The following is a 9,593-nucleotide window of genomic DNA, read 5'->3' as shown; positions in this document are numbered from 1 at the left end:
AAACTGGAAACTGGCAGTCGTACATGGCAGAGACCATAACATTATTACTTCCTTAAAAGACGGACCCCTTTGAGTGGGCATCTTATGTGCCCTTTCTTCTTTCCAGAAGAGGCAATCAACTTGAGCATTCTGTTCACTGCCTGGTCCAGTCACAGAATGGAGAAATTTGGGACCCCTCCCCATTCCCGTCATTTAAGACAGGGTTTCTCTGTGCAGCCCTGACTTTCCTGGAACGAACCTATAGTCCAGTCTGGCCTTAACTCAGAGATCCACCTGCCTCTGCCTCCCAAGGCCCAGCTGAAATTCACATCTTTTAAGTGTTCAGTAATTTCCATTAGCATAAATTTAGAAACAAATCATTCAGGATGATCTAAGAGTTTAACTTAATAGTGCTTGAATGTCGGGCATCATACTGTGATCACACTTCAAATAAATTGCCAAACAATTATACAAAAAGAAAAAAAAAAAACACTTTTATTTTCCACAAGGAAGAGCAATAGGAAAATTTAAATCATTTTCCACATAGTTTCTTAAAACAGAGCCTACAAGGACATATTCAGCACCAAATAAAGATTACGAACAGCCATAGAATATAATCTATAAAGCAAACATTTAATATTGCACTTTGTTTCGCGAACATTTTGGATTTTACTTTTCCTAAATGAAAAATTAGGAAGTTATCTTGAATACTAGAGCACAACTGTGACCCTCACATGTCAGGAATTGACCAATATTTGGAAAAGTGTAATGCCTCTAAAAGAGTAAAGAAAAACTGAATGGGAGAATAAAACTTTATTTCACCAAGTCTTGAAAGAATTTTGTCACCCAGTGTCAATGATCAGAATATTGGTCATTCTTGCTTAATGCCGTACTTTGTACAAGAAAATGGTGGTGAGCGTCCCAACGCCATGCATGCCAACAATTGTTCCCTAGTTAGACAACAGAAAGAGGAGGAGGGGTTTTCAGACAAGCCCTCCCAAACAAAAACAAAACCACCAAATGCCCTTTATGCCAAATATCCCATCAGCTTCTTCTGAGGGGGACATTCACAAAATGATTTAACAATAAAAAAAATAGTTGACCCCCACTTCCTTATTACCTAGTATTAGTTTGCTACGGGAGCACAAACCCTATAACTGAATCACTTAAAACGCGATTCATTTTTACAGTGGGCTTCCTTCACCCTGTCAGCATAATTTCAAACATGAATTATCTTCCATGTTTCTTGAAGGCCACTTATGGAAAAGCCTGTTCTGTATGAAGCTTTAAGACAGTATTTAAGCAGGCCCAGCACCGATGCAGAGCTCCCATTCTTCTCAGTCACTTTAACTGTGGGTTAGATGGAAGGTAGATAGATGGAACACCCATTTCACACGTATGTTGCAACATCAGAGATGCTGGTGTCATAAAAGCAGAAATGAACTCCTGAACAACATCACTATACTTTGTACTTGGGAAGATGGGAGTTTAACATTTTTTTTTAATGAATGCTGGTATATTTGGTATGATCCAAACACAAATTATGTTTAAAAATAGTTTACTGATGTGTTTTACCTATATAGATTTGAAGCTAGATACCTCTCAATTCCTCTTTAGATGATAGAGAAAAAAATTGCTGAAAAACAGTATCACACACAGGTACAAACTGAAGGTATTTATCCCAGCAAACATGCTAGTGTTTGTAATTATGAAGTTATACACTTGGGGAATAAATTTGAGATTTTATTCTCTTAAACTTGAGCAAACGTATAAATCAAGTTTCTTCAATCATGACCCTGACATATACATTTTGTCTTACTGAAGTACTATGCACCAGCAAAAATGATTTCCAACATATGTGTTTTGGAGGTAATTAAGTAACTCTGTATAAAAATAAATGCACTTTCCCCTCCCTTCCCTAGTGACTGGACAACTTCCATGTACTTTTGAAATAATAAAAATACTTTTTCAGAGCAATAGCCCTTAACTCTTTGCTGGTGCCTGCCCTACTGCCTTTCTCCATCCACTATCAGCTCTGCTTCGACTTAAATGTAATGATAAAAAGGGGATGTGGGTAGGTTATCAGTTTTGTGTATGTCCCATTTCTGAATTTCCCTCTCCAAAAAGCTAACCAACCAACCAACCAACAAGAACAACAAGAACAAAGTAACAGTGCAACAAAACACAAATAGCATTCCTACAGTTTGGCAAGTGATGCGGTCACCTGAGATTGAGTGATGTTGGGCAGTCAGTAACACAACGCTGCTCTGCTGTCATGAGTAGAAAGCAACAGTCTCAAAGACACCTACAGACACAGTCCCACAAAGTCTCTTATCCGCTTCCTCCTCTGGTCTTTTTTCTCCGTGTCTCTTGTTGCCTGTCTACTACAGTAGGCTGCAAAACATACAGCAAAAGGATTGGCTTGAAGGCATTTGATGTTTGTAAATAAATCCACAATAGGATCCGAGCTGAAGAGGTGATACATGGCCAGCCTAGCAGGACAATTCTGAGCATGTGCATATGCAGGTAGAGTCCAGGCTACATTAACTTAAAAGAACAAAACGAACAAATGAAGAAAAAAACCGGTCAGTGCGTTTTGTTTTTTTTTCATGTCAAAGTTTTTCAAAGCTTTCTTTTGTTCCATGTTGTGCTGACCACAAACAAGTTTTTCGTATCAAGAGTCTGGCATAAATGGAAAAAAAAAAAGCTGTAGTGACATTGAACTGCACAATGTAAGCATTGAGCATGTGCAAATTTTCAAATCAGAAGGACAATATCCTTCTTTGCAACGTTGTCTTGACACGTATGACCACAGGCTAAGAAGACTGCTCTTAGCATGTGCCAGTTTTAAAGAAGAAAAGCTTAGATCTTCAAGCACGTTGGAGCAGCCCCAGAATGATGCTGTAGATTCTAAAGCGTGATCACTGGTTATTTCACGTATTTGCCATTTTTCTGGGCAAAAGCAATTCCACTTCCTCTGAAAACGTGTCTCCAAGATACTTCTCTGTCCGCAGGCGGAAGAGATACAGTTCGGAAGTTCGGAACCCACATCAACTTGATTCAATCAATCAAGTGTTCCTTCAGCGAGAGGGGCAAGATGGTCTATCCTCGGATGACTGATCAGGATTTGGATCAATCTAGTAGGATAAAATTTACAAAGTTAACTTGGCAAGGTGTAGGAAGAGCATAACATGACTGCTTTGAGTACTAGTCAGCAAATGTAAGCAATATAATCGGCGCACGTATGTGACTCCTTAGTAAATTCTCTTGCTTTATAGTTATTTTGGTATCAAGACCAATTTGAAGGGTCCTGTAAATATGTGTACTATTGGCTCCAGCTATGCTAAAAAGTCCTGAAAATGTTGAATCCAGGCTACTCTTCCTTGCCTAGACCATTCCACCCTTTGGAGGGCTACCTACTCATTTTTTAAAATTCAGCTTAGAAGTTACAGTCTCAGAAAAGCCACTGTGACTCCTAAGAGCTAATAAACTGCTCATTAAATGAGTGGTGTTTCCTAAAACTGTTAATGTAGTATTTCACTTCTAACCTTATTTTTCTAATTTGTGGGCTTATTGAAAGTGCTTGTTCATGTTATTCCCACATGTGCCCAGTATCATCAGCATGAAGATCATAAATAATCTAGCAGTGCAAGAATGTTTTCCTAAGAAGCCATTTGAAAATATGCTATTTTCTATGACTATACATGTTAAAATATGCAGGAATTACAACAGAAAAGGATTGTGAATAATATAAATTCTAGCTAATTAATGTGTACAAAATTATTCCTTAAAAAATGCTAATGATTCAACAGCAGTTTGATCATCATCTTATTTCCGGAGTTAAATCTTACTTATGTGTCAAAGTTAGAAAATCTGGCAATCATAACTTATTTTTTTTGAGACAGGGTTTCTCTGTGTAGCCTTGGCTGGCCTTGAACTCACAGAGCTCTGCCTGCCTCTGCCTCCCAAGTGCTGGGATTAAAGGTGTGTATGTACCATCACTGCACAATCTTAACTTTTACACTGTTATTCTAAACTTGTTATTACCAGGATAAGCAGGAATCAACTATCTTGTTAAAAAATACTATTTTTTTTTTTTTAAAAGCCTACACTGCTCTTTCCTAGGAGACCCAGGACATGTCATACTTGACACTTACCTCTGAATAAAGAGGTGGAGGCAAGAACCGGAACTCCTGGATATAAGCAAACAGTGGTCCTTGAAGAGCTCTCTCAAAATCATCACAAGCATTCACTGGTGCGAGATTATTCCGTCTTTGTTCCTCTGTTACTACTTCTGCATAGCTGGGTGGTGCTGAAGGAAAAAGATACACGCAATTCGAACAACATGTTCTTATGCATGTCAAAATACACAGAATAGTAGATATTAAAAAAATGTCATGTAAAAGAATAATTATTTGTTTGGTGATTAAAACAAGTAGACATATAACAAAACTTAATATTAAAGTCACATATGCTAAGGAAAGATAAAAATTTAACTAGGGATATAAATTACTAAAAACAAGAAAGTCTATGTAATAATAAGAGTAAATTTAGACATGTATTATCAAATTACCTTCAGGTCTTTCAGGAAGGGATAAGCCCAGCCAGTTCATATTCATGCTACACTGACTGCTCACGCTTGAGGTTCTACTACCAAATGGATGAAGAGGAATGGTACCGATGACGAGTGGCAAATTAAGAAATAAATCCATAGCTCCAGGAATATCCACATATACCTAAGCAGTAAACAGACACTGGAGTCAGCATACTACGCAGAATTTTCTTTAAAAACACAACCTAATTTTGACAGTAGCTGAGATCCCTTAGTTTACAGAAAATTTCTCTTTTATGTGCAATGCTCTAGGTTTATGAGGTAAAATTAATGATCACATACATACACTAACACTCCATTATAAGTAGACTATAAAATAAGTCTACTTATATAAGCCAAAATTATAAGCCCACAACTTTAAGACAAGTCACGAACACTTCTTACAGTAACACTTACCATTAGTGAATACTCCACACGGATTATACTACAATCAAGGATAGAGGGTGAAACTGGTGGAATTTTTAGCAGCTTGCCATTCCATGTCTCTGTCTTCCCAGATGATAAGGACTCCCCACGTAAGTTTGCCACAAGCTGTTTTACTTCCTTCATTTTCCCTTTGGCATAGAAGGCCTGTGTTTGGTAAATGGCTGCCTTTGGCACTACCATTCTGGAAGAGCAGTTCTCAATCTCAGCAAATATCTGTATTGATTCTCCTGGAGAGGGAAACCGTAATATTCACTGTTAGAAAACAAATAAGCAGAAACACCCATTATGAAGTGTAGACTTCTGAAGCTCAACTAACTCCAATGAGGAAAAGCTATCCCAGAAGTAAGCAAAGTAACTTGCAGTCAAAAATGACCTGCCCACTCATGGTACCTACAGTGGAAAAGGAGCCTACCATTTGTGAAGAGAAAACAGACATGCACAAAGGACATGGCTTTCCTGAGGAAGGCTGAGTGTTTGTATTTGCATGTGCTACCCTCTAGGTATCGCACCAATGCTTAGTGAGAAAACTGTGTTTGTGGGCATCCCCGCATACATACCCGGTGTGTAGCCCTTCCTCTCAATTTTGGCACTTAGGGATATTGGGCCTGAGGTGCAGAACCAGCAACAGAGCGTCTTTTCTTTTGTGCCTGCTTGGGGTGACTGTAAGAAATAGATTGAGAAAAACCATCAACGTACAAACTCACAAAAACACAGAATGGTTTAAAAATCAACTAAGAGACCAATTTAGTTCCCCTAATCAATGGCTTTTAAATGATACCAAACTTATTTTTATGTAAAGTTCCATTCAATAAAGAAAAAAAAAAAAAAAAGGTTAAAGGCTTAACATCCTATCCCAAAGCAGAATTTTAGTTCCTTGTATACAATAAAAACTAACCTAATAAACAAAAAAAAACCCTTTCCAAATTCTACATAAATTCTCTTAAACCTGGTTGTAATTACAAATGCTAACATCTTACTTTGAAAACGTAAAAAAAAAAATTTGTAAAATGTAAAAACTGTCCATTTATAAATCTGCGTTAAAGATGTTATCATTTGTTTAAAACTAATAGTTTTGAAGCCAAATTTAAATGAGTCTCATAAAATGCAATTCAAAAGAAATTAAGGTTTTGTCATGAAAATGATGAATCCCCATCATCTGACACCTATCCCTAATTGGAATAATGCAATGTGGTACAAAGTTTAGAGTGTGACAGTTTCAAGTAAGAGTAAATGGCATCATCTTAAATGATAATATTGTTTGTCAACTAAAATCATTTAGGGACCACGGCTTGTTAGTGCTGTGTTTTGCATAAAAGACACTTTGCATCATATACTGGTCTTTTAAATTTAGTTAGCACAGCATGAAACAGGAGCACATTATTCATTCGCTGTGTGTTCTACTTGTACTGTATCTTAGAATAGGTATTTTTAATGGAATTCAGTAAAATTGCTTTATTAAAGTTACAAAGACTGTATAGATCAGGGGGCTATTCTTTATGTATTTTTATGTCAAAAGCAATGCAGAATTCAGTCAATTCTTACCAGTAATGAAGGAGTGTTGATATCTATGTGCTCAAAGACTGTAAATTCCTTCTTTAATTTTACTGGTAGAAGCCAAGGCCTATGCAATTCGGCTTTCACCCAATAGCGCACACTGCCATGTCGGCCTTCGAATGAGGTAGCAAGTGGTCTGTGCAAAATATAAACATGGATATATTAATCTTATACCTCTTTGTAAAAATTCAATAGATCAAAATAAACATGTCACCATGTTATAGTGCCTATGAGGCACCACATATACAAATATGTCACCATGTTGTATTATCTGTGGACCAAAGAGGCACCACATATAGTTCGTAAAACTTTCCAACGGGATAAGTCACTGGGGAAAATCCTTTTATTTTCAAATAACTCTAAGAGTTAAATATAACAGAAATTTTTGTTTCTAAAACCAGAAGAATACAATTCCTTTAAACTACAGAGTCTACTTTTAATGTTGGTGGCAAAATCATGAAAGTGAAATCAACTATATTTGAAAAGGTAAAAGTTTAAATATAAAAATAAAGAATGGCCCATTTCTATCTAAAAATCCTAGATCCCAATCAAACATTCAGAAAAGATTTCCCTGTACTTTTGTTAGCTAGGAATTGGAAACTCCTTTTAAAGCAACTAATTAAGTATAGCATAAAGAGGTCTAGAATGTCACACAATTTTCTATAAATTCACAGAAAAGGAAAGGTACTTCTGCAGCACCTGTCCACTTATATTTTAACTCCCTTTTGGCTGTTTCCAAGCTTTATTTTTCAAGGTTCAAAAGAAAAACATTCCCATTAAACCTATGTCAACAGAGTCAGAACTTTTTTTCAACCTGGACAGATTGTAGGTTTTTGTTGTTTTAAGAAGCAGTCTGTCCCATTGGAGGAATGTCCAGTTTTGTTGCTTGGAAGGCAGAGGGCTTAGATTAGCCTGGTAGAAGTGTCAGTATTTTATAATGATTATGGATTCTACAGAGAATTCCAATGTAGAATTGGTAAACACAGAATTTTATACACTCAAGGCATGATAAACTGTTAAATGAGCTAAGTTTATTCTATAGATCAATACAAAAATGCCAGCCTATAGGTTTTAGTATCTGCTAAAAGGCATTATGAAAAATGCTTATATACTCTCTCCCAACGATCTGTTAAAATGCTAAGAATGTAGTATATTTCAAGCTTTCCCCTACGTTAATGTGGCTCTGACAAACCCTTCCTTTTAAGTCTAGGTTTATCTTATGTAATATCCCCAGTAGTTCTGCATACAAAAACTACTAAGGAACAGGACTTGAGTCTTTTCTTTACATTTTAATAGAAAAAAAAAAAAAAAAAAAAGGAGAATTCTAACCCAGTGAGCTTTTTATAAAGCAAATAAGCAGCTATTTTATGGAAGGGTTACTATCGGATTAGCACCTACTGATTCACCAGTCCTACATTATAATATGTCTTCAAACACTACTGCAGAATATTAACAACTGAGTATGCTTTCTGTAATTTTGCCACATTAGATTAAAAATAGCTCCTTCTATTCAATACAGTTTTCCTCTATCACGTTTCTGAAATGAAAGGGTTTTTTTTTTTTTGGCTAAAAATTTTTAAACTAAAAACTGGATTTTATAATAGAGCATCTAATTTTATAAGACTAATTGACCGAGTGTTTGTAGACAATGCCTATTACTTAGAATACTTACGTCTGTGGAAGCTCGAAGCTAAATGCATATTCATGCCTTCCTGAATGAATAGTGTTGAAGCCTTCTTCGGAATTATCATCATCTAAAAAGAACAAAAAGAAAAAAAAAAACTTTCTTATTCTCAGGTGATTATCAAGGATGTTCTTCCTTCCTTCCTTTCCCAGACAGGTTTTCTCTGTGTAGCCCTGGCTGTTTGTCCTGGAACTCACTTTGTAGACCAGTCTAGCCTTGAACACAGACTCCTCCTGCCTCTGCCTCCCGAGTGCTGGGCTCAAGGCATGTGTCACCAAGCAGTCCACGTTTTTCATGGTCAAAACCACAAGCCTTCATCTTAGGGATCTGCATTCTAATCCCAACCTCATTATTTGCTGTAGCTAAAAATAAAAATCCTACTTTTCATCTTCCTCATCCCCCCAAATGGTGAAGATGAATAATTAACCTTTACAGGCTGTTTTTTTTTTTTTTAATGAAAAAACTGATTCAAATAGTGAAAAACAAAAACAGCAACAGAAAAACAACTGTATCAAGTACAGTATTCACCAAAAGGTTCAGGCACGAAACTACACTGTTACCTTGGTCACCAGTTGTTTACTTGAGTGTGCATAAAGTAAAAACTGTTTTAACTTTTTGAAATCGCCAGTTTTGGGGGAATATTGACTTTCTGGAGGAGACTCTTCAAGTCGGACCCCTGGGACCCGAGGCTACCCGAGTTGGGGGAAGGGGTTGCCTGTAGTGTTTCAAAGCTAAGTACAGTCTACCCAGGCAATATCGAACTCTGGGCCTCTTTAGTAGCAGCTAGAACCCGACCTCGTAAGTTTCATTACAAAGGACTGAGTTTAAAGATGCCTTTTTACAAAGAAACATTTTGTTCCACACCCTTAAGCCGGGCAGCCTAACTGGGTAGCTTCCACGCTGGGGGGTGGGGGGCAGATGCTCTCGTTTCACAACCAGCTTCTCCTGGTGGAGTTCATTCGTGTGTGTGTGTGTCGTGAAAGCGGTTCACGAAGCCCCTTTGGCTGGTGCTCGGCGCCGCGCCACCCACGCTTCACCCAGGCGCTGGGACTGGTCGGGAAGCGGCTTTCGGCCCCACGCTCCCGCGGGCCGCCGCGGGCTGGCGGCCGGGCACCGGGGCTGGCGGCCGGGCCTGCGCGGGCCGCCTTTGTGCCAGCTCAGCAGTCTCACCGAGGCGAGCCGCCGCGCCGCGCCGCGGTAAACAGGCGCCTGGCTGTCAATCAAGAGCTGGGCCGGAGCAGGAGAGGACCGGCCTAAACCGGCGCGAGCGGCTCCCAGCCGGCCCGGCCGCGCGCGCCCGCCCGCCCGCGCCCGCGCCCCGCTATACGTACGGCCTAG

General features: G+C 38.5%; 1 protein-coding gene across 2 annotated transcripts; it reads right to left on the bottom strand.

Moving 5' to 3' along the window:
* Positions 1 to 448: 448 nt before the first annotated feature.
* On the bottom strand, positions 449 to 9,059 carry Arrdc3 (arrestin domain containing 3). Of its 2 annotated transcripts, XM_055604058.1 has the most exons (7): positions 8,244 to 9,059; positions 6,560 to 6,707; positions 5,575 to 5,677; positions 4,988 to 5,244; positions 4,553 to 4,715; positions 4,137 to 4,291; positions 449 to 3,116 (listed from the first exon to the last, which is right to left on the bottom strand). In XM_055604058.1, the coding sequence occupies exons 1-7, from the start codon at positions 8,549 to 8,551 to the stop codon at positions 3,060 to 3,062; spliced, it is 1,191 nt and encodes a 396-aa protein (XP_055460033.1). In that variant the 5' UTR covers positions 8,552 to 9,059; the 3' UTR covers positions 449 to 3,059. The 2 variants fall into 2 exon arrangements, with proteins under 2 accessions (XP_055460033.1, XP_055460034.1); XM_055604059.1 differs by lacking the exon at positions 449 to 3,116 and having other exon boundaries at positions 4,183 to 4,329.
* Between the last annotated feature and the right edge of the window lie 534 nt (positions 9,060 to 9,593).

Source organism: Psammomys obesus, unplaced genomic scaffold (genome assembly GCF_907164565.1).
Source record: "Psammomys obesus unplaced genomic scaffold, mPsaObe1.curated_primary_1811, whole genome shotgun sequence".
NCBI lineage: Eukaryota > Metazoa > Chordata > Mammalia > Rodentia > Muridae > Psammomys > Psammomys obesus.
The sequence above is the reverse complement of the archived record's forward strand: the minus strand, read 5'-3'. Positions and strand labels throughout refer to the sequence as shown.

What these genes read in the sequence shown, in the direction of transcription:
- Arrdc3 (XM_055604058.1), bottom strand. Translation starts at nt 8,551, where the DNA reads ATGAAAAACGTGGACTGCTTGGTGACACATGCCTTGAGCCCAGCACTC. An exon ending in GAGGAAGGGCTACACACCGG is followed by an intron (nt 5,245 to 5,574) that starts GTATGTATGCGG and finishes TTCCCTCTCCAG; the next exon opens with GAGAATCAATACAGATATTT. An exon ending in CTCCACCTCTTTATTCAGAG is followed by an intron (nt 3,117 to 4,136) that starts GTAAGTGTCAAG and finishes TTATCCTACTAG; the next exon opens with ATTGATCCAAATCCTGATCA.